General features: G+C 48.7%; 1 protein-coding gene and 1 long non-coding RNA gene across 4 annotated transcripts in view; one reads left to right on the top strand and one right to left on the bottom strand.

The window, feature by feature from the left end:
- Positions 1–25,231, top strand: part of PMEL (premelanosome protein) — a 51,024-nt gene that overhangs the window by 7,959 nt on the left and 17,834 nt on the right. Inside the window, exons 4-7 of the mRNA XM_085600274.1 lie at positions 20,397–20,537; positions 20,810–20,971; positions 21,561–22,241; positions 23,022–23,336. Of these exons, the coding sequence (XP_085456400.1) occupies positions 20,397–20,537; positions 20,810–20,971; positions 21,561–22,241; positions 23,022–23,336 (1,299 nt within the window). The remainder of the gene's footprint in view (positions 1–20,396; positions 20,538–20,809; positions 20,972–21,560; positions 22,242–23,021; positions 23,337–25,231) is intronic.
- The window catches only part of LOC146832854 (uncharacterized), a 165,819-nt gene that overhangs the window by 132,444 nt on the left and 8,144 nt on the right, over positions 1–25,231 (bottom strand). The window lies entirely within an intron of this gene.

Below are 25,231 nucleotides of genomic sequence, written 5' to 3'. Positions count from 1 at the left end.
CTACTTGTATGCAACATAAGGTTTTTTTTTTTGTGGTTTTTGTTTGCCTAAACACTCTAATTATTTCACAACTCTCAACTGCAGGGATGCACGTTTGTTCCCCTCACCTGTCCAACTCCTCCAGTTTCATGCTCCAAGAGCCTCACTTTTAGAAAAGACTCGCCTGTCTTAGGCAGTTGAACCTGTTCTAGTGACTACCTCTGTTGGGCTGGGAAGCCATTGCCTGGGTAGCCATGCGCAGTATAAATTATGGTTGTCATAACAAATGATTACCTGCTGCGTTTGCCTTTGCTGCTTCTGTGAATATGCCTGCTGTGTACTTGAGTGGTCCTTCAGCAGTTCGATGTTGGGCATGTTGGCGCACACACAGCCATACTGGGAATGCTTTGCTGGCGCACACACAGCCATACTGGGAATGCTTTGCTGGCGCACACACAGCCATACTGGGAATGCTTTGCTGAGTGTGGGTTACTCCCCTAATTAACACTTCAGTCTCTGGGGACCTGGATGGCTCTTTACTATGCTGTATTAGTAGTTTGGGATTTCGTTTAACTACGTGCTCTAGTTAGTTCTTTTTAATATCTCCCCATAGACAGATAATCTAGCTATGGTGGGATACTGACTGTATTTCCGGGTTGAAAGGCTGTTCATTGTTTGCTTTTTTGGTGGAAACGGACATTCCTATTTATTAGGTCTAGCCTAGCGTTGCAGCACGAATGTGCTGCCATCGCTTTGCGAGGCATGCGGTATACACTATGGTGTGGAAGCTTCATGGAAGCTCCGCCCACTCTCCGGCCCATCTTCATTGGCTTAAGTTATAAATGCTGCCTTCTGATTGGTTTTACACTTGTTAATCCCTCCCCATGACAGCTGTGTCAGTCATTTGTATCCTTCCATGGCTACTGGCCCCTTCACTGCAGACTTTCTCCCCGTCCTTCCCTACCTCCCCCCCCCCCCCTACCACAGTCCTTGACTTCTTGGGGGCCCTCCTGTGCACTCCCGGTCGTGCTCGTGCTTTCTCGCGCCCGCTTGAACTCCCGTTTTCAATGCAATAGGTCTTGTGTAAATGCAAGTCCTATTGCATTTGCCAGTGCTTGTTGGGAAAGCAGCGAAGGGCTAGCAGATGACCATATCCCGAAATGAAGTCTTGCATGGCTTTGTTGTTGATTTGTTTATTTCTTATCTAGTCATGCCGTAAAAATGCCGCGTGATTTGCACATTCCTTATCTGCACCTATCCTCTTTACGCGTGATTAGGGTTACGGCCGGGCTGAGTTGCTTTGTACACAGGCACCACGGCATTCAGCACTGACGTCATGAGTCAGTCTGATTTTGCCCAATGGTTACTGCTGAAACAAGGAGGATATACACTCGCGTCATACAGACTCTACACTATAGGTGGGCCGGCAGCGGCGCGGAAGCATGGCTCTGCAGTGCAGTTTGAAACCGCACCATAATGACGTGCAGTCTGCTGCCTTAGTCCAGCCTGCACTGCTGTGAGCGGCTCTAACGTAAGGTTGATCACTAAAGTGAGCCGAGCGCAGTCTGACATCAACTCCGGCAGCATGTTCATTACCTTCTCTTTAGGGGACTCTGAAGCTCTCATTGTGTGTTTTGTTAGTGCAGACAATCTGCTGCCTGCCCAGACAAGTGCTGGCCTGGCTGAGTCATTGCAGACAGTGGTCAGAGCGGGCAACACTGGCCGGCCGTTGCATGTTTACTGTAGAGCCCACCCGGCACCTTGATTTCACTGGCCCGATTGGTGTTTTTAATAAAGACCATATTAGATCTGTCAAATGTCAGGCTAGGCGAGGATTAATTCTTCCAATCAAGCTGCACTAATGCAAGCTCCAGCACCGCTGGACAGCCAGACATACTGTCCCAAGTTAGGAGGGGAGAACTGTAACTGATAGTCTGCACCTTGGGACGCTCTTGAAGGGCTTGCTGCTGTAGCGTCACCATCCAGACTAGCCTGGCCGCATCAGTGCTTTTAAGGTAATCCATGATGCCCGTGGTTTAGCTCCTCAGTATATTTCACATTTTCCTTTAATCTTGCATTCCTTAAGTTAGTTAGCTACTACCAGTACGCGTTTTTCTATTTTTTTTTTCATGTAATATTTAACCCTTGTATAGTGAGTGCAATTTGAACTCTTCACCTCCAGCTATTTTATAACGAGCCACCATCCAGAGATTCCGATTTGAAGATGGAGGCAGTGAAAATTCCTCCTAGTGCTTGCGGGTTAAACAGTGTTCACAATACATAGCCATCCAATCTTGGCCAATTTACAGAGTGCACAAACAAATAGTCATGTATTCCAGTCTAAACTGTCATTCTGTGTGACGGAGGGACACAGTAACCAACATATTGAAAAGGCACAAACGTCAGTGCTTATCGGTGAGTGGGTCTGTTTTGGGCAATTGAGTGAAGGTGTTGTGAGGAAGTGCATTCAAGAGTGAAAACATGGGCACGAAGAGGAAAGTGGTGAGGTGTAAAATATGCAGATGTGGAGAGAATGTATGCAAAGATCACAAATGAGTGACATAGGTTGAACTTAACAGGAGCGATTGAGACCTTCAGAAGACCACTGTCAGCTGTTTAATTCAGAGCCTCACTGTTTCATAATTGAAACATTTTCAATACAATTATTTACAACAATCATTATTTTTACTAATTTATCTTCAACTGCTAACCATTGACAAAGCCAGTAGTCCTGGTTAGTTTTAGAGAAGTCAGTTGTCAAGCTCAGAGAGGAACCAAAATACTTATTAGAGGACACTGTGAAAATCACAGAAATTATGTGTTTAGGCCATACGCTTAATTGCATAGGCCATGGATGCTCCTTTTAGAGGCCCCACTTGTTTCATCCCACTTAAAGCCATGATGTCAAGATCTTCAATTTCTGGTGCTTTGCAGCAGTTTTAAGATTTTCGTTGTTTCTTGTTGCTCAAATGGGTGTCATTTCTGATATTTATATCCTTCCCTTGTCTTCATTGCTTGATTTTGCGCGCGAAAGTGTCACTCATAGTCGTTGAATGTCACTCCTAATTACACTGAAATTACAAAAATGTTCCACAGAAGCAATCTGAAACCTCGGCAGCTATGGAACACTCTAATCCTGTTTTACTACAAGGCGGTAGGTTTTACAAGTGGCGGCGTCCGTGGCTGAATGCACTTACAAGCGCTGGGGCTGCGGTGCCTCACTGCTGGTATATGCTGTCGGAGTGAGTAATAGGCCGGCACTATTGCGTGTTTTCTTCGAGAAGGCGGCTGTATAACAAATTCCTATTCTACTTCTCCATCCGCAGCTTCTCTCTGCAGGCCTTGCCTCCTCTCTGGTCTGCACATTTGTGCGAATGTGTCCATTCACCCTGTGTCAGTGTCCGAACCTTTGCTTTCAGGTATACTTGTGACTTGTTTCTCCTACCATCGAGTAAAGCTGCTGCTCAGTTCTCATGTACCATACAGACCGTCTCGGGGTTCGGGGAACCGAGTCGCACCCTCGCTGCTGTAGTTGCCCACCTAGCTGCCTTAGTTTCCCCTCTTGGAATGTAGAGGATGGTTGATATTTTGGCGGATGTAGAATGAAGACTGGGAGGGGGGAGGTATCTGTGTCAAACATTTTATCAGTTACATCAACTACCTTTATCCAGTGTCAATGAAGCTTTGGACAATGCCATAAAACCAGGGTTAATGTGCTGCGTTGTCGCATCCTCGGGGATATCATCCAACCTCTGTGAACCCTAGCTGTGCCCTTTGACAGGCGTTTGTGACCAGTATGATGTGGCTTCCATTCCATCATGGCTTCTTTTCCTGCAGCTCACCTCGCTGAGACATCAAATATATCTCCTCCCCCTATCAATTAAGTGACTTCCACGCTGTTTCCCATCCAGGTGAACTCTCCTATGCGAGTCATCTGCAAAATGCATATACATTTCTGGGATAAGCCTTTAATCACCACCTTTTTACCAAAGGCAGTTTTTCAGACTTTATCAGCTAGCTAGCATGTGGCCTGATGGACTGCTCTAGAGCCCAGTACCAGACCTGGTGATGAAGTCTTTGTTTCTTATAGGTCCGACTCCATTTTGATGCTTTCAGAGGTTAATTCCCGCTGCCTTTTCAAACACAACCTACTTTTACACAACTGTTAATTGTCCATGTACCATAAGAATTTTTGTCAATCACCTTTGTGAAGGCCCAGCTGTGTAGTTACGAGCGACCGGTATGTGGGCAAGCTTGTTTCTTTGAATAACCTGCCACAGACTGAATAACCTGCCACAGACTGGTAGAGTTGCCCTGGCGATAGGTACGTCAAGTCTCTACAAATGACGCTGTTTTGAGCCAAAGAACCTTCCATATTTGCCCATTGTGTCTTGCAATGCAAATAATTAAATGTAGGCTTTCAATGCAAACTTATTTATTGTCACTAAAATTCACTGCTTTGCATTCCCAGACACCAAGTTGACCTACATGTAGGTTTGATTTACATATGAATACATTAATTGTGTACACATTTACATTAATATATGCAGTAAGTACTATAACTGAGCTCTGGATATAACCAGCATTTGCAATAGGTGTCGCATTTACACGAGTTTAAGCTATCGGCATTGTAAATGACCATGTCTTTTATTTGTTTTAAAAACCAAAACATAAATAAAAGCCTTTGTCATTTACAATGCCAATAGCTCCAACTCGCGTAAATGAGAGACCTATTGCATTGTAAATGCTTGTTTGACTTGTTCTCGCTTCCTAGAATGATTGACGCTTTCATGTTTTGTAGAAGCTGGTCCGTATGCTTCGCTCTGCACGCAGGGTCGACTCTCCGTCATTATGGCCTCCTCTTTGATGTGAATTTGTGGGCCACTGATTGCTGGGTCAGGTGACAGGTGATGGCTCTCGAAGGCATTAATCTGTATCAACCGGGCTTGTGATGCGTGCAGGGTTGAACCCTCGCGTGTGGAAGTGGCTCCCTCATAGCTTTGGAATCTTAATGGGAGTTTACTGGACCTAGCGTCGGATTTGTAGGGGAATGTCCATTGACCCATTGCAAGTTAATTGCCACTCTGTGTGGAGATCCAGCCGCAGCCTGGTGACCGCAAGCCTCTAAATTTCATTAAATCTGGGTTTGTGGTCTCTGCTCCTCCCATGGGTTGTGGGCACCTTCATTACTGGGCGCCATCTTCTGTACAAGCCGCCATTGCTTGTCGGAGTGCCTTTGTTAAGGAACATCGTTGTTTGAGGGGGAGAGGTTCTACAAAGTTCCCTAGTAGCTTCTAGGCCAGCAGGCACATTGTTTTCTTTTCTTTTTTAATACTATTTATTTTTTCAATAGTCCGGGGGTATACAGTTACGAGCATGCAGTCAGATGGGATCCGAAGACCAGCTAAAATTACTGAAACTATATATTATGATTTATTACAGTACCAGTTGCCGTATATCTAAGAGCTTGACAATGATCCTATGCAGGGCATCCGGTCCCGCATCAGTCATGCTGTAGCTTGCATCTGATGCACGTTGATCAACCAGATTTGCTTCAGAATTTAGGAATTTTGACTAACTCCCATGTCCCAGGATCATAAGTTTCCCCCCCCCCCCCCCCCCCCCCCCCCCCCCCCCCCTTCTGGCCTTCTTATGGGCCTCCTCAGCAAGGGTCCACTTGCGCACATCCCAACCATTCATCGACTATGGGGATCACTTCCCCATCCATATTATGGCGATACTGCGTCTTGCTAAAACCAGAAGTAGTTGTAAGTTTGTTTGCTATCTTGCATTTTATAGAGTTTGTGACTTGCCCCAATTGTAAGTGTAGTGGGATAGCTCCCACCAGACACTGGTACAGCCCTTCACCTGCTTAACCACCTGGGCCCAAAATAGCTGTACCCAGGACACCCCCATGCTAGATGTATAGAACCCACCCTATCTGTACCACATCTAGGGCAAGTATTTAATCTGTTCGGGTCAATACAGGGCAGTCTCACCCGGGTAATATGTATGCAGCGCAAATAGTTGAAATGTGTCATTTTAAAAAGCGTACTGCAGGATACAGTGCGCATGAGTGCACATATTGCTTTCCAATTCTTGTTGCTTAGTGGTATCGTCCAGTCCCTATCCCACGCTGCCCATGCCCTAGGGGGTGGGCCCATTGAGTAGGCCCTCATGGCTCTGAACAACAGCAAGATGCTGATGCCCGCTTCCCCAGGTGAGCATTGTCGAATATTTGAGATGTCTATGGAACATTAGGATCCATGAGCCAGGTCTCTCTAGAAAAGGTCTGAGTCCAGCATGCTGAAGGTATTGGCCCTGACCCAGTCCAAAACCCTCAGACACCTTCTTATGAGGTGAAGGTCTCATTAGGATACCGGTCTACTAGTACTGGCACCCCTGCCTGAAGGCACATGCTCCCCATCCTGCACTGGGGTGGGAATCCATACACTGGGCTCCCGGTGAAACAGCATATGCCTTTGTATGCTCTCTACAAAGGACTGCCATATGGATGCTGTCTGTTTGACCACATATGGCAGATCGCCTGTGGCATCCGCCCAGCTCAATCTATACTGTTTCCAGCCTATCTGACTGGACTCCCCTCCCACCACATTCTTTAAAAAAAAAAAAACAAAAAAAAAAACGTTTTCTTTCCTAGTTGGTATCCTCATCTCCCTCATTCAACCACCAGGTTGCATGTTGTAAGTGAGCAGCATAGTAATATAAAACCGGTCTGGGGGCTTGTACACCCCCCCTCTTCATACTGCTTCATTATTAAAGTGTTCAAGGCCACTCTGCTGCAACGACCACTCACTACAGGGATACCAGTACAGTTAAATTGCCTGACCACTCTCGAGGGGCTACTGCACAATGAGTTTTGGAGCACTTGCAGGCAATGCAGGAGGACAACCATCCTTGACACTGCTAATCTACCCTTGAGGGAGAGCGTCGGGGTGTTCCAGAAGGCCACTGATTGTTTCAAAGCTTCAATCGCCCCAATCGCATTGCAATGTATCAATTGTGATTCCTCGAGTGCCACCTGTACACCCAGATATCGAAAGTGCCCCATCTCCCAATTCAAGCCATAAGTCTCCAGCGGCATCGCAGGCAAATTAGCTAGTGGGAAGAGCTGGGACTTGTGCCTATTGGGGCGCAAACCAGAGTAGTCCCCAAAGTCTTCCAGGAGCTGCAATAATGTGATGCAGGGCATTGTCCGCATACAAAGATATTGGATAGTATCTCTCTCCTATGCATACACCCTATCATTCAAGTTCCCCTTAAGCCCATACTGCCATAGGCTCAATGGCCAATGCGAAGAGCAACTGTGACCATGGGCAGCCCTGCAGCGTTCCTCGCTCCAATGTTCATTTTTCCAACTGGCTCTGGCCCACTCGTACCTATATGCTCTGTATAAAGAAGTTTGACCCACCAGCAGAACTAAGACCAAATTCCATCGTCCTTAATGCCTCCGGAAGGTATCCCAATCCAGGGTCAAATGCCTTCTCGGTCGACTGCCTCTAGCGCCAGTTCCTCATCCCAATGTTGTACCTCACGCATGACCTGTTAATCGCCCTCTATTCATGCCAGTGTTGCGGCTGGGCATTTCTGTGTGCTTTGTGTCTTTGTGCCTGCCTGATGTGTATTGCATGTCTAGCTCTAGAGTGACAGGGGCTGAGGAGGTGCAGTGGCTTAAGAGGGGCTGGGTGAGTCAGCGCTAGGCTGAATGGGCCTCATCTGCATTTGGATTAATGGGAGGAGTAACCCCTGACCCTGAATAGATCGGTACCTACCTTGTACAATGCTGGCTCCGCCCCTGTGGTGTCTGGGGCCAGAACCTACACTGTCAATGGAGACTGTTGTGCACTTGAGTGCCCCCCCCCCCCCCCAAACTGGTTTAAACCAGGTCCCCGAGCCCTGTGCCAGGGCAGAACAAAGAACCTAACTGGTATAAGTATTGGGGCTGTGACCCTATGTATGTTGTAGTTACTTGAAACCGCAGGAGACGCTGTGCTGGCAGGGAACCGCCACTGGGACTTTGCCTGGGGAGCTGCTTGCTGGAGGGAATGCTCCTGTGCCCAGGTACCATGTGTGCTGGCCTGCTGCCTGTGGTCGTTAACTGAGAGCCTAGCATGAGAGGAGCGCTGCCAGCTCCCTGCTTCAGGTCTTCTTGGGGGAGACTGAGCATTTACTGTCTTGTGATGGCCACTGGCCAAAGAGTGCTTTAACACTGATTGCGTGGGCTCTTCCTGGCCCTCTCAACCAGGAAAGATCTGTTGGGTGGCTGTGATGCTGGGGCTCTAGGGCAGGGCCCAGAGATGCCAGAAGGCGCCAGGAGAATGAGTATTCCCGGGGCGTGAAGTCCTCCACGTTCCTGGCCACACTGATGTTACTGAGGGGCAGGCCGAAGGCAGCAAAGCCGGTGGATACGTCGCTCCCCATAGTGACTGGTTGCTTCTGTTGACTGGGCGCGGCAGCAAAGGTCTAGGAGAGGTAAGCTGCAAGAAGGAAACTCTCTCCCTCTCCTTTTGGGTGATTTCAGTGGCAGCGGAAGCCAGAAGTAGGAAGTCTGGCAAAGTATGTGCCTGGTCGAGGGCGGGGCTCTGTTTCCAAGGACATCCCTGTGTACTGACGGACTCTGCTAGGTAACAACAAGGAAAGATGCCTCTGGGCAGCAAGGGCGCGTTCAAGGCAGGTAGGAGCCACGCCGCTTGCTTCTGTGCCACAGAAGCACTCCTGCTACTGACAGGCACTGTTCCTGGCACGGGAACCAAGGTGAGGCAGCCCACGAGTGCAGGAGTTGCAGCTGACAGCACGGCCTAGGAGGGCTCTATACGGGTTTCAGCGTCATAGGGCTGGTGAAGCCGCAGAGACTCCGAGCGGGTTATGCCCCGTCCTCGCATTTGGTGTTGGGTTCCAGGGACATTCTTCCTCGACAGGGCGGGTCTGCTCCATGCTGGGGGCATTTTTCATTTTTCGCAAGCCCATAAGGGGCCCCAGCCTGGATGGTGTCACTGAGGAGCCAGAGGTAAGGTCAAGACCTTGGTTGGTGGTCCCGTGCGTCACTGTAGGAGAGTAGGATCTGCACTGATGTTGCCCCCATTTTTTTTTTCTGATGTATACACTGGTTTCTGGCTATAGTCTGGCTGGGTCCCTGCTAATCAGGGTCCCAGTCTCTCTGTTCTCTCTAAACGACTTGGTGTGCATATTAGATGCACTAGTGATTGGATACAGTGGTACCCTATGAGCCCCTAGTATAAGGTACCTTAGGTACCAAGGGCATTGGTACTTCACAGGCCTACCAGGGGCTGAAGCATGTCTTATGCCACCCCTGCAAAGCATTCTCAATCTGACACCACAGGCCTGCTACTGCAGCCTGTGTGAGGTACTGTTGGCACTCCTCACAGAGATATAGGTCCCTATATCTCACCATACACACACATATAAACCTATCAGCCACCCCTATGGCAGGCCCTATCAATCCTGAGGGCAGGGTGCATGGTTTACAATGTGAGGGAGTGCCTCGGCCTGAGCAGGGCCCCTCTGCAGCTATCGGAGTCTATTCTCTATGGCGGTTTGTGGATGCGGTTAAACCATATACTCTTAAGTGCATTAAAATGCTAACTTTGGAATGACTGCATCAAAACATGTCGTGTTAGGTCAAACAACTTGGAATCATACCCCCAAATCAGTCCATGATGTGGGAGCATGATCACACCCTTCTAGAGAGGACAGCATGTAAAACGATAGAAATCCTATAGAGCCCTGGCATCACAAAATGAATGCCACCAGCACACACTGGGCTGCCCTCCTGCTGTTGACAAACTCGCAGTGGAGGAGGCCCAACAAAAGCCATCCTGTCACAGGGAGGTGTCACCACCTTCCAGACAGGATTTAGTGTATTGGAGCTGGGTGGGTGCACTCCTAGAGTGCTTTGAAGTCCTACACTGGGGGAGCAGTAGGCTACTCTGTCCATATGCCAGCTCAAACCGGTTCAGGGGCTACCTGTCTCTGCTCTGGCGCGAAACTGGACAAAGGGAAGTGGGTATAACCACCCCCTACCCTGACCCTCCTAGAGGAGTGGTCATAGAGCTAGTCCCTCCCCTATCTTCACTAAGATAGCAAGCATTGCCTTTACAAATCAGATAACCCTGGAGGACGCTGTACAAAGAAGAATCCTGGCCCTTCGACGTTCCACTACCTTTGGAAGACAGAAGAATCTCCCTTGGAGTCAAGGAGTGACTCCCCTGCTTGACAGGCACCAAAAACCTTAATCAACGGTTGCAAACTTTCCCGCTGGAGTCCGAAGTCCCTGCAAACCTGGAAGTGGATTTCCTGACCTCTCGCCGGCCATTTTGAGTCCCCAGCGAAGCTGTGGCATCTGGACCCCACGAGTGACTAGGAACAGCAATACCCGGGGACCATGCACTATTGTCGAGTGCAAACCCTGCACAAAGTTCTACGAACTTGTGCATTGGACCATTTGTGGCCCAAGTCCCCAGCAGGTCTCGCACCAAAAATCAGCGGCCTACCCCGTCCCAAGTGACTGTGGGCTCCTGTGAAGCATTTCCTGTGGCGGCGTTTTCGCGATCACTTGCCCGTTGGCTAGTGGGTCCCCCGAAGACTATCTCAACGACTCAAAAGGCTCTCCTGGTTGCTCCAGGCCTGCCCTCACTTACCCTCGCTGGGTGAGTCCATCAGACCTTGCTGGTCTGCACCATCGACTTTCTTAAGTCTACACGAGACTTGCAGTTGGCAAGGCTTGTTGGCTCCAATCCGGTTGCTGACACCGCTATCAGCTGCAGACATCGTGGGACACTCCGAATCCAGCTGCTGGTCATCGTCTATCTCTCCTGGACCTCGTGAGCGAAGAGTGAAAACACCATCGACGCAACATCTGTGGTCATCCATCTTGCTGGCCACCAGTCACTGGCAAGTGACTTTGGACACTGTCCCCTCAATTTTCAGGTCTCCTCCATCTTGAATCCACCTTCGGATTCCACCGGACATGTCTTCAGTCGACGCAAGCAGCAAGTCTTCTTTGGTCTCCATAGAAAACAGCGACGCGACCCAACACCAAAAGACAACTATGCACACTGCTTCCCTGGCTGAGGTAACTCGTGCACTAGTGTGTGTTGGCCCTAGAAGTACTTACCTTGTAAGTGGCTTGCCTGTAGTCTTCCTCGAAGTACCCTAGAACTGTAAAAATCTAACCGCGACTTGCACCATTATAACCAATAGGAAACCCGCGTCTGTGTTCACACACTGCACGCGTCTCCCGTGGGCCTGTTACTTACCTGCTAACACTGCAGTAGTGAAGCCCAGCAACTCCCCAGGCTTGTTGTTTTGCAAGTCGACATCCTTGTACTACTTTCTTAGTATATGGTCTGGTACGCCCCTAGGGTTCCAGCCATATTTGTGCTTAATTTATTGTGAAACGTTGACATTTGAATGTGTACCTGACTTCTAATCTCATATAGAGATTAGTAGAGTGGGTCTAGAAATAAATACATATATATTTGATATATATACCTGTGTGGTGTCCTTTCATTTGGTAATTCAAGAGATTATAAGGTAAAACAAGCTGCTTTACATTCCTCTGAGACTTGGCCTGAAGGCTGCTCTCCCCAGCTACCACTAGATAGGTTTAAGACAAGCTTTTAAAGAAAGCTATCTACCATAAGAGTCGCATTGTACTGGTGCAAGGTGGCCACTATAACTAGTGACCAGCATATGCCAGGCCAACTTCTCAGTCACGCTGTATGGGGGGGGGGGGGGGGGGGAGAAAGGAAGTATCACGAAGTTGACCAATGAGCACATGTGGTGCCCTGATGTAAGGATGCATTGGCAATTACAGGAAGCTGTCTAATGTTGCGCCTTGATGGGATTCGGCTTTGGGGGAATATTGCCACGGGTGGTACTCTACGCATCACTATGGTGATTCTCTACTGTGTGCACGGTTGCAAATGTTAGGGGGCCCTATGATCATGCATAATGCCTTATGCTGAAAGGTGGGCCTGATTAACATAATATGGTTATGCTAGGTGCACTATTGCCAGTATTTACTGGTTGTTTTTACTAGGCCTTGGTGTGGTGATATGTATCACATTGTGCCATTTTATCCCGGGGGGGGGGGGGTGAGATAGGCTAGTGGAATGTGCACTCTGAATAGCCCTGTGTGCAGTGATACTGATGGGATGCACTGCTCATGATTTATGCCTAATGTGATTTCTGCATAATAGGTTATTCTTAAGTGTACCTTACCAGTAGTTACTGGTTGTGCTTTTCACTAATTGTGTGTTCTAATGGTGAGGCCAGTGACCCGATTGGCCCTGTAATTTATGTAATCCCTGTTAAATATATGTGTGTATATATTATGTGTTTGATTATGCTCCGTTTTATTCATAATACAAGGCTAATTTTATGTCATGTTGTGTGGAGTTTCTTTTGTGGTGTGCCCAGTGTGTTGCTGCTGTGTTGTGCAAACAGTTTACACATTGCCTCTGGGATAAGCCACACTGCTCGTGCCAAGCTACCAAGGGGGTGAGCAGGGGTTATCTTCAGTGTGTAACTCCCTTGCCCTGACATAAGTGGTGGTTTCTGCCTGGCTTGGGTGCTTACCCGAGCCAACTTAACGTAGCCTGGACAACCAGATTTGCAGTGTATAAATTCTGTAAATGCTGTTAAAACAATTCCAGTAGGCCTGCCCTGGAGTGTACCATGTCTCCCATTGTGTTGAGTAAGCGGGTAGTTCTCGGGGGGTGGCTGCTCCCTGTGCAAAATCCAGGCCAGTAGCCTTTTGGATTTGTTGATGTCTCCTTGGTCACCAGTCTAGTCTGGATCTCTGCTAATGCGTCCTCCTTGTCCCTCAACTTCCGCTGTAGCTGATTACTGACCCACAGCTGAGTCTCTTACCCATGCCCCTCAGTACTGTTTTCGTTGCCTCACACTCCATGCTTCTAATGGACGTCTCCCTCCAATTGAGTGTCCTGTACTCTGATAGTGCCAGGGACAGCATTTCACTCTCCTCCTGAACATTGGAGTGCATCCATAAGTCTAGGTGACTGGATAGGGGCATTCCACTGTACCACACAATGTACAGGAGCATGATCCGATGGGTGTAGAGCCAAATGGGTCACCTCTTTGTATGGGACGGCAGGCATCTTAGTCACTAGCACCCTGTCCAGCCTGCTATGCGTATTGTGTGGGCAAAAAGCATGTCGCTAGCTTCTGGTGTCTTCCCCATCAGGTGTCCCTGTAGCCCCATCGCCATAATTACTGCTCACAACTTTTTGGTCATTTGAAGTTTCATGCCAGTTCGGGGGGATGTCCTGGTCAGGGTAGCGTACACCATTGAAATCGCTCAACCATACAAGCGAAATGTCCAGTTCTGCGTCTAAGTCTTTCATTGCCTGGTAGAAGGAAGGTTTGTCTGTTTATATATTCAAAATAGCAACGTCATGGCCATCAAATTTCTTACCCTCTGCAGATCTGCCATCAGCAGGTTGACATCTATTGATAGCCTCACTGCGGTACTCTAGGGTCTTCCTAGACCCACGAATGGCAGAAAAAAGCTCTGCATGAGAGGGCTCTCCATGTTCCTCCTATTCCACCATTTCCCCCGCACCCCCATCATTACCACATGTTTGCCTCGTTATGAGCTATGGCGGATGGCCTGGTGTGCCGTTTGTTTGCTTCCATTGCGCGCGCAGCTTTAATTTTACCCATTGTACCGCTAATATTGTGGCTCTTCTTTACAAGGCCCTCCAGGTCTGGCCTCTAAGGAGCCCCTGCACAGATCCCATCTGCTGCTGCCCCCCCCCCAACCCGGGATCTCACTCCTTGCAGTCTACCCAGTTAGATGTCTGCCATACCACCAGCATGTAATGATGCCTGATACAGCAGGAGTCTCACCTCAAGGCAACCTTCTAGGGGTTCTGGGGCAATTCTTTTGGGCTGTCTGGCATCCAATCCACCTTTATTTTGGGTAAAGCATGCCCAGATTTCCCCCTTTCCAGCCAAGTGCCACCTTCCTTCGGATACGGTTTGCCCCGGCAGGCACCGGGTGAGAGGCGCAACGCTGAGATTCCCCCATGCTGCCTTATCAGTTAATGCAAGTCAGTCATGTTTGGCCAGTCTCTCCAATGTCAGGCCCACACCACTGACGTCCAGGCAAATTGTGGTGTACCACAGCTCATCCTCTATACCCTCTCTAGCGACCAGGTGAGAGGCCATCCAGTTCTAGGCCGTCCAGGGCTAGGTGTGAGGAACCAGGTGGGCAGGGGGGGGTGCTCCCTCCAGTGCAACTGTCCTGCCAAGCCAGTGGCCACTCCAGAGCTTTGCCTCCATGATGGGCAGGCAAGCAGGGCTTCTCCCGGCGTGGCCAGGGCTGCAGTCTGTCTCAATGTGACCCCTAGGCATTAACAGCAGGGATCATGTCTGAGTAGAGTCGCCACCCTCGCGCTTGCTGAGCTGGCGGCAATGAAGAGTACAAAGTGCAGCCTAGGCCATGCCTTCGAGTTTGTCACGGCACAAGGCCTGCGTCCTCAGTTGTCACTGCCCTCTGCTCCAAACATCTTCACCTGCCAGACTGGGCCTCTTCCAGACTGAGCACCTCCACTGGGGGGCACAGGCACCGCTCACTGCTGTCTCCGCTCCCACGGCAGATAAAACTCCATGTCCCAGAGGCTCAGTCAATGGCTGCAATTTACTCTGTCTTCGGTTCCAGGGCTGCCCCCCCTCGTGCAGTACAGCAGCCCAACACGACTGCGTTATTTTTATGCTGGTCTAGGGATCAGTAAGGCAGGATCTCCGGGAGGCTCGCGTCCTGTTGGCCATGTTGCTTGGCCACACCCCCCCGCCCACGTATTAGGCCCATGGTAGCTAGTGATAGTGGTGGTCTCATCATAACCGTGATGGTACCCATGAATGACTTGGCGCAATCTGTTAACTGCTGGCTTGCTCAATGGCTGCTGGTGACGTCCATTTGAGAAGACCAGTGTTCAGTCCTGATGAGTGTCTCAGAAGCCAAGTAGGACTGGCTGAGGAGCCAACTAATGCTCCACAAACCCTGTATGTTGTGGTCCTAATGTAGGTGGCACCCAGGGTTTATGCTAGTGGGAAAAGTAGGTGCAGAAAAGTTAGGTGTTTGTTTCAGTGCAAGCTGCTTACTATTCTTTGTCCTCTAAAGTAATGTCACTACTTCTGAATGTGCAGGTTTAACTAAGCTCTTACACGTTTTTTTTTTTTTGCTTAAATTTGTTTATTGGGATTTTGCATTTTATTGTACAATTGAACGTCATAGCATTATAATATACTCACATTGTCAGTTGAGTGATTTTATTTTTATAGAACGCTGGCTAGACTCGGGGATTGGAGTGCTTTACATGAGGTTCCACATTGTTCAAAGTTACATCAGTTACAAGTTACATCTGTCACTAGAAAATATTTAAAGAGCATAGACGAGATAAATGGCGCGTAGAAGGGTAGGAGAGTAAGGTAAAAGGGTAGGAGGAAGATGCGGTGGGTAGGTGACGGCTGAGGGGGGGGGGGGAAGTCGTCCTCGGCCAATCTCCTCTATAGCTACCAAGGTAGCTCCACCAGGCATCAGCCAAAATGCTAGGTCTCAACGGTCTGTGGCAAGTTCACAGATTCGAAGTCCTGATGGGACAGCTGGATGGGGGGATATGCTCTGTCTCATCGATGTCCAAGAGTAGTAGCACATCATGGAAAAGGACCACTGTGATGGCCATCTTGGGGTCAGGCAAGGGATTCTGCCCTTGGTGTTCCATTCAGTCGGTCCCCATTTTTCTTTTCCCAATGTATTCCCAGGGGCCCCTAGGGTGTTCGCACCGCTTATTCAGGTGTGTCCTGGGCTGTCTCAGTAGGAGACTCTTCCTTGATGCCTATTCAGCTGCCATTTAGGGTCTGGGGTGTAGGAAGATCGCCAGAGGCGGCGCAGAAGCAGGTTCTCATGGGGTTAACGCTGCATGATCCCCGCGCTCAAAGGGGGTTGTTGTGCATTGGAGCAGCTTGAGGCCAGTGACTGTAGAGAATAGAGTTCATAGTAGAGAATAGAGTTCATAGTCTAATTAAAAGTCTGACCTTTTATACAAGGTACAGTGGAGCATTCTGGGTGTACCCACTTGGTTAGCGGTTAGTTCTGTACTAATATACGTACTGGACCCTAGTTGGGTACAGATCCCTTGGTCATGTGTTTGTTATGTGAGCTCCTCATTTACCAGTTTTGCATTCTCTAGTATGTTTAGTGAATGCGATTCCCATCTAAAGAGAAAAGGGTATTTGTTTTAGAACAGCTGATGTAGGGGTAAAACTACAAACCTTGGGGGTGAACTGTGGGTTCTGTTGGGGAGCTACCGGAATGTACTAACTGTGTGAATGGTTGCGGTTCCGTTGCATTATGTGACATTGTGTGTGCGGGGAGGGCTGTGAATGGTCGGTTGGCCACAGTGGGTGGGGATCGCCTGGTGAGGTCCTATTCGATGTCCAGCTCTAGGTGTCTGGGTCTTGCATTATCTTCTGATGGTCCCATGGGGGTAGGGGTGGGGCCTGAGATTGGGAGGCTGTTGGTGATTCCGCATGCGTCGTTTCGTGGGTGAATTGGTACAATAAGTGTGCTCATTGTAGAGATATGGGATGTTTGCAAGTTTCCCTCCTCTCTTAACACCTCTTCCTTCGCCCCCAACTTCTTCATGGCTCTTATCCAGGCTGCTTCGGGGGTCCCGCCAATGCCTGGCTATGCCTTGGTTTGCTAAGAATGGCTAGGGAGGCGAAGCAGCACTAACTTTTCAGTCCTCTGCCTGGGGGAAGATTCCGAGGGCACAGGCTTCCCAAGACGCTATGTTTGTAATTTTAGACGTCTCGCGAGTGTTCAGTGTACTCTGTCCCTGTATTGTTGTATAGCGTGGCAGTCCCAAAACATGTGTTTGAAGTCCGCTTCAGGGGTCTGACAGTGGGGGCAGGTGAAATGTGTCGGGATAAACGATGGAGGCGGTGTGGGGTTAGGTATGCTCTATGGAGGATATTAAACTGAATGTTCCGGAAGTGTGCATTCCTGGATACCTTTTTGGTATATTCTAGGGCCTTCTTCCACTCTTTATCATGAACTGCCCGTCCCACCTAGTCTTCCCATGTTTGTCGTAGCGAGTCTAAGGGATGGAGGATCAGATCCCCCAACTGCTTTGTAGAGCCAGGTAACTATGTCTACCCGCTCCCATATGCAGAATGGCATGTATCACCGGATGTGTCGGAGGTTCCCCTTCATTTGGATCCCAGTAGGGTCGACTGCTATCTAATAGTTGCCTGTGCATTAGGAGCTGGCCCGGTGGGAGTTCGTAGCAGGCAGCCATTTGGGCAAAAGTTCAGTTGTCCCTCTTCCCACAGGGATTCCACCTCTGTGGCCGGATGGTTAGTCGACACCTGAAGGGCACGTCTTGTATAGTATTTATCCTTTTGGGGGAACCCTACCAATGGGAGTAGAGGTGAGTACAGGGGTTTTCCTCTGGACACACGATGAATTTTCAGCATTCACGTGCGGGCTATGGATACTTGTAGGAGGCAAGTACGTAGTGGCTTGGGACCTGGCATTAGTCTCCTGATTGCTGGGAGGGGCAAACGACCTTCACCTGTGATGGTTTCTCCTATGTGACTCTCTGCTTTCCAGTGTCAACCACTGTAGTTGAGCCGCCAAGAAGTAAGCTTTGATGGATGGGGCTCCCAGTCCTCCCTGATTCGTGGGTAAGTACAGGATGGTTAGGGCTACTGTCTACGTCCTCCGCAGATCAGCGCGGTCAGCGTGTCCAACTCTCGAAAGAAGGGGCGCGAAGGAATCACAGGGAGATTGGTAAAATGATAGGAGTCTGGGGACCATGATTTTTTGGCGAGGGCTATCTGTCCTGGTGGGTGGGGGGGGGGGGGTGATGGGCTAAGTCTTCCAGAAGCCATTGCTGCACGGAGCCCCACCAGTTCCTTACGTTGGTTTCCTTCGTATAGGTCTTCAGGTGAATGCAACAGCTTCACCCCTAGGTATGTTGGTGGTGCCGCAGTGCTCCAGGTGAGTGTGTGGGCTCTGACTGATGTTTTGTGGGGCCAATTGAGGGCTTGGTGGGTAAATCGTGGATTTGTCCCAATTGACTTGGAGGCCAGAGACCTCTGCGAAGGCTTGCAGTGTCATCCAAATTGGGGTGAGGTCACTTGTGACATCTCGGACATATGGGGAAATCTTTAGCATAAAACGACACGCAATGTACCATGTCTGCTATTGGAATACCCCAGGTCTTGCCCTCCTGTCGCAACCGTATTGCCAGGGGTTCTACTGCCATGGCGAAAAGGAGGGGGGACAAGGGGCATACCTGCCTGGTCCCTCGTTTCCCCCCCCCCCCCCCCCCCCAAAAAGGGAGCAGAAATGCATTTACCTCTTCGTACCCGTGAGGTAAGGCCTTTACATAGGAGTTGTGTATATGCCTTCAGAGTAGGCCCGACGCTTATTCTACGGAGGATGGCAAAGAAGTACGGCCACAGGTAAGTGTCGCAGGCTTTTTTGAGGTACAGGATCAGACACGCCACCCTGGGGAAGGGCGTTCTCGCTCTGTCCTGAACATGGAACAGCCTGCAGAGGTTTCGCAAGGTGTTACACCTCGCGACGAACCCACATTGGTCGGGGTGGACCAATGGCACGAGAATTTGTGCAGATCAGTCTGCTATTGACTAAGCTTTTACAACTTGTCCCACAATCTGTAGATCGGAGACAGTTGGTGGATGCACAAAGAATCCATGTACAAAAATGTAACTGCAGGAATGCTTTAATGTCTGCCACAGATGAGCCCTAATAAGGGTGACACCAGTTTTGGGTTTGCTTGTGTTGTGGATCAGGGAGTGCTCGGTCTGACGGCTGAGGCTGGACTGTTCTCATTGGCGCAGGGTGAATGCTGATTTGCGTCTGGCTGGGTCCAAACGGAGGTGGCATGGCCAGCAAAATTAGGATGTGGCTGAGAAATTTCTAGGGGCTGAGATTAACTTGCGCGTTCCATTCATCACTTTCTTTGTATAAATGAGTATAATGGGACTAGGCATCACCGGAGAGAAATTCCTAAGTAAATTGGAAGTATTCTAGAGGGAACTGCCTGGTATTGGGTGTTCCTCTGGACTTTTAGTTCGCTCTGTAGAGCGAAGTTTGAGAGGGAGACTGTACTCGCAGAGCTGGCCTGTCACTACTTATCTGGCTGCTTGGCTCTACAAAGGCTGAAAGTGGAAAGAATGTAACAGATTTGTTTTTTTTTATAGGATGAATGGGACTGTTTAAGCACTTGAACACTGATAGGAGCTCCCTCACAATCTCCGCATTGCTGAGAACAAAAAGATCTTGAATGGAGTTGGAAGGGGGAAACTGGAAAGGATGGGAACACAAGAACTGTCTGTGCTTTCCCCCTCTGCTGCATTAGGTCTTACAAGTACATTGCGACACTCCCATGCAATATTTGTGCATTTCGCGTCTCATGGAGTGCTGCCCCACTTCAGTTGAAGCATCATGCTGCTATTGTATAGTACTGGCCCCAAGAGGCTGATCTGCACTGTTGCTTCTATTTTTGGATCCGCATTGCAGCCTCAAACTTTTCCAGGAAGGGGCTGCCGTTAGCTAGGCTCAGCAGATCTGTGCACTGCAACAATCTGCTGGAGACCTGCAGAGTGAGGCTAGACTCTCTGCATGCTGGTTGCAGGTATGTATTTCAGGACCACGGCCTGGATAGGCCAACAGGAATGGTGGTGATTGGAGGCTTGAGAGTTGTTGATGGTCTGGTCTCCAATGCAGCCGGGAGATCCGCTTTGAGATGAGAACTCGTCTGGTTGTATCATTCAGGGTATAGGTGCTATCTGCTAAACAGGTCGGAGTGAAGATGCCGTCCTTGCATGATATCCAACTGAAGGTCGCTGACTTCACCTGGTAGGGGTGGCAGTGTCCAGAGTTAAAGGAGTGAGGCGTAATATATTGAGCACCTCCTACAGGTTACCAATAGACACCGTATAATATTGCCTGCTACAAATTAGGATCACAATCTGGTTTCGAAAAAGATACTATGTCAGCAGTGTCTCTGATTCCATACATTTCCATACTGCTTGGGCAAGGAGCTTGAAAGGTTGGTTAACTGATGCTTGGAACCAATTTGGGACCCCACAGGTGGTGGATGGCAGTTAGTAGTTTTGTTTGGTTATTTCCTATAAGACAGCCTTGCGTTTCCCTGGGATATGTATAATCCTTCCATGTAACAGCCTTGGAAGTAGGTTGTTGCACTTGCTTTGAATCCCCTTTTGCTTGTCTGAACTCTGGCCTTGCCATAGGGTGACAGTATAATGTCCTTTTTGTGTTGTCTATAACCATTTCTTTCCCCCACTCCTCACAGGCACTAGTGTTCTCTCTGGGGAGCCAGTCTTTCCAGATGAAGTCTTGGCAGGGTCGGATTGTGTTTTTCCGGATGGACAGCGTTTTCCTGCAGATGCACAGAAGAGAAGAAGCAAGTTTGTATACGTCTGGCAGACTTTAGGTAAGCCTTGCTTTCATAAAACAGTCCTTCAGGTTCTTGGGTTTTCAGGGAGCTCTGCAATGGGATGGGTGGTAAAGTTTGGCTTTTGAGTCGGAGAGGGTATTCCCTGTTGAGTGGCCCCATCACTGAGATCCGTGGTGGGTTTTCACTTGATCACTGTGTGGAGGATGGATAGGCGCTCACATGATGGAAGGTTGCACTATTGCCATACTCTTGTGCATAATTAAAGTTCTTAGCTAGTCTAATTTGAATCTTCTGGTTTTCAAATGCAGGAAAGTACTGGCAAGTAGTGGATGGCCCCAGCTCTCAACTGACTATAAACACAGATGATGTCCCCCTGGGCTCCTACACCATGGAGGTGGTCACCTACCACTACCGAGGCCGCCAGAAGTTCATTCCCATTGGCCGTGCCACATCTCAATTCACAATCATTGGTGAGTGACCTTCACGTGGCTGCAGGAATGTGGGTCACCAATAACCTGAACTGCAAATGTCCCAATCTTGTCCACTAGTATGTAGCAGTCTCCTGAGGGGTAGAAAATATAGCTACCCTTGATATGCAACTGCTACTGAAGTAGGATGTTCAGTCATGGAGCCTACAAATGGCCGACACTTAACTGAGATTACTGGTTGTAACTTAAGTCCATGTCACTGAGTAGTAGCATGTATTTCATGCCCAAAATGGCTGTCTATGAGCAGAAATGCTTTGACTATATTTGTGTACATGCAACAGTTGTGTGTTCATTCCAATTTTGTTGACTGCTCTGTGCACTTTGTCTTGTACCTCTTATTTCATGGGTAGGTTAGGGACCCCCTTTCTCAGCCAGCAGATAGTAAGTGTGTGGTAAACTGAAGTTTGCACCCATCTAATTATGTATCTAGTGCATGTGCAGATACTAAACCCATACACTGTACTGAGTATCTTGTTAACACGTGCCTGGTTTGTAATGGTGATGGGAAGAGTTGTTTTCTGTTCCCACAGTGACCGGAGAGAACACTAATTGGCTTACATTTTGTTTTTAGACCAAATTCCATTCTCCGTGTCAATCTCTCAGATCCAGGATCTAAACCAGGATGACAGTCGCTTTGTTCAGAACCGGGCCATTGCTTTCAATGTGAAGGTGCATGACCCAAGCCAATACCTGCAAGAAGCAGACCTCTCCTACTCATGGGACTTCGGAGATGAGAGCGGCATCCTCGTCTCACGTACTACTGCAGTCACCCACACCTATGTATCCACCGGTACCTTCCGACCACAGGTAGTCCTACAGGCTGCCATCCCCCTGCCAGCCTGTGCTACCACCACTGGTGGCACATCGGCTGTAGAAACCACACCAGCTCCAGAGGAACCAGTTACGACTCCTGCTGGCGAGGTTACGACTCCTGCTGGCGAGGTTACGACTCCTGCTGGCGAGGTTACGACTCCTGCTGGCGAGGTTACGACTCCTGCTGGCGAGGTTACGACTCCTGCTGGCGAGGTTACGACTCCTGCTGGCGAGGTTACGACTCCTGCTGGCGAGGTTACGACTCCTGCTGGCGAGGTTACGACTCCTGCTGGCGAGGTTACGACTCCTGCTGGCGAGGTTACGACTGCATCTGGAGAAGCCACCACTGCATCTGGAGAAGCCACCACTGCAGCAGCTGTGGTCACACAAGGACCAACCACTCTGGCACCAGGCACCCCAGCATCAGGAGAGACAACGGGTAAGTGTGTACCACTGTAACACAGGAACAATGTGTCTGGTATGGTCACTTGAGTCCTATAGTAACATTCTGTCACAATCCACACTGCTTTTCCTCACTTCTAAGTGGCTAAGCTAAGTGGGTAATCAAACAACCGAAGTAGTTTAACTATTGATTGACATACAGCAACTTTAGACTCTGGTGCTGTAAATTCTGTATAACTGCACTAACATTTCGGTGGTCCTCAATGTGCACTCTAACATGACTCTGTCCTAATCCAGCTTTTTAAATCCGTGGAATCCCTTTGGTACACAGATAGGCTCTCGGTCTGCTTGTCTAGTGGTGGTTTCACCAGCATCATTCCAAAGTTCACCCCTTTGGATCTGGCACAACAGAAGCAAATATGACCACTTCAGTAGACTATTAAATAACCGAGCGCATTGGTTGCTGGTCCAGTTTCCTAAGTAAATGCACAGCTTGAAGGTAGTCATTTGGAAGATGGAGGTGATTTGTAAGCCTATGCTAGATAATTGCGAAATAAATGGTTTGTCCTTTAGGAAGACAGAACTGCAAATACGCCTTGCGTCGCTTCTGTAGATGCAGGATGTGCTCCTAGTCAACCGCTTTATATTAAGTCACAGAATTACTTAATGGCTTGTGGGCCGAGAAGGAGTGTAACCTTCACCTTTAAAAAAAAATAAATAATTAAAATTAAAACAAATTGTGTTGAAGCACAACGCAGAGGTTTGTTATCTTACATACTTGGTCTATAATGCGAACATGACCTATTTTTCCTTTTAGCACCAGTTGTTCCAGCGTCTATCTCTCCAGTGGCTCCTTCTGAACCAGGAGCTCCTACCACAGAGTCTACGAACACCGCGGCAGGAGCAGTCACCCCTGCATTGCCCACAGTCTCTGCCATTGTTGAAGTGGGTACCTCTGCCGGTGCTCCCACAGCCGTGCAGACTCCAGAAGTTGAGGCAGTGTTGGAGGCGGATGCAGCAGCTCCAGAGGTTTCAGTTGTGGAAGCGTCACCAGCTGCTCCTACTGTTGTCCCAGCAGCTGTTTCTACAGTCGACTCTGCCCCCTCCACAGAAGGTGTCCCAGAAGCCACCGGTATGGCCTTAGTAACTTTGGTTACCTTTTTTACAAGTTCATTCAGCGAGAATATGGCCACCTTTGCTGTGACTGGTCTAGGGTCCTGCAGGATGTGGTGCATAAGTCTATGAAAGCATCATAGTCCAATGTGTAGTTATTTCTGTTGTCACTAGTTGCCTGGATCAGCTATTCCAGATGAAGGCCTTATTTTGTGCTGGGTGATCGGTCTCCAAAGTTATATGTAACTTGAGGGCTCCTGTGTGGCTCAGTTGCCAAACGGATCATGGAAAACCCATCACTTTTGATATGTTGTAACCATCTGCACCCAATCTAAGACTTTACCCACCTACATCTGGCTCTTTCCTAAATTTGGTGTGGTGAATATGTAGGTAGTTAGGATTTCGAAACCTAAAGGTCTGGGAATTCAGAAGAATTTCCGCTGTCTTGAGGGTAGAGAACCTTCCTCCTAAGGATGGAGGGATACATCCTCCCTATGTGACTATTAATGACCTGGAAAGTATCCCCTCTGAGTAGTTACCACATGCAAGGAGCCGGTGTTTAACTACACTCTGTTAAAAAAACAAATTATTAAATAAAAGAAAAATAGATCTATCCCTCACCCACTCTAGTAGTGGCATGCTTTGAGTCACTGTGGCTCCTAAAGGCCAGGGTGGCCTCTACCTTATTCCAGGGAGCTCTTGCGTACATTTTTTTTTTTTAAGGGTCGGGGAGGGGTAGCTTTAAAATCAATCCCCATCCACTCGGGTATTCCTTATTAGCGGGGTGGATGGGAAAGCTTAAACTATATTGGGGATAGTAAGTAACTATATTGGGGATAGTAAGGATACTATGGTGCTGTGCTCTAAAACACTGACCTGTTTCAGCCCTGTACTAATGGCCACAACAGTCCTGGGCTTCCTTTAAGGTGGATTTGTGCTTCTATCGCCGATGTAATTAACGTGTTATAATGTAAAGCGTGCACAGGCAGTGCTGATACTTGCCAAATTGAGTAGTACCTGGAGAGCAACTGAATATGGCATAAGAATGAATGCCAACAGAACTGATTCCAAATCAACAGGTCAAGCACACCTCATTTGCGTGCTCTGTCTATGCTGTCACTCTCTGGCGTCCATATGATATGCATGCTCACGCACCTCAGATGACGTGACCGCTCATAATGTGAGTAACGTCACTGCGCCATTATCCCGAATCTGAAAGTATAAGGTGGGGCAACCAAACCTACTGCGCAAAATAGTGCAGTTCACTAATAACTGTTCATACAGCAGTGCCTTTTGAAACTGTATTATGTACTCGATTCTGGGTAAAAGGAGATAAAACGCTAATACTTGTTAATTACCAACTCCCCCAAGGAAGTGGTTTGTTACCTCCACGGGGGCTCGAGTCGGTGGTCCTGTATTTAAACCCTGGATAGGGTTTCAGAGTAAACACATTGTACGAGAGGAGGACCAGTATAATCCATTCCAGAAAGACCTTAATCATGCGAAGTCTTTCCAAAAACTGAATGCGTAGACAGATTTGTCTACTGACAACCACTTGTACTGTCATGGGTCCCAACCCTCTTTACAACCTGTTCGGCTCCCCTTCTTGAGGCACTGGGGCAATAGGGGCTGAGGGTTCCTGTAGTCCCGGGGGCCCAGCCTAGGTTGACCAACTGGCATGGGTGCAAATTCAGGACTGCGAGTGTAAAAATTCAGGACAAAGGGTCAAAAGTCAGGACAAAAGGTTAGTTTTACAGACCCATCGGAGGAAGTTGCGCAAGAGTATAGAGGTAAATAGACAAACCTTTTTATAAACAAGTGAAAATAAGTTTATATTGGGTTGAGACAATTGTGCACTTCATGGTTTTTCAGTATGCGCAGCTTTATGCAATTGTGCAGGTCTTTTTGTGGTAA

The sequence above is a fragment of the Triturus cristatus genome, chromosome 4_2, assembly GCF_964204655.1.
Source record: "Triturus cristatus chromosome 4_2, aTriCri1.1, whole genome shotgun sequence".
In the NCBI taxonomy this organism is placed as follows: Eukaryota; Metazoa; Chordata; class Amphibia; order Caudata; family Salamandridae; genus Triturus; species Triturus cristatus.
This window is presented reverse-complemented; position numbering and strand designations above follow the sequence as displayed.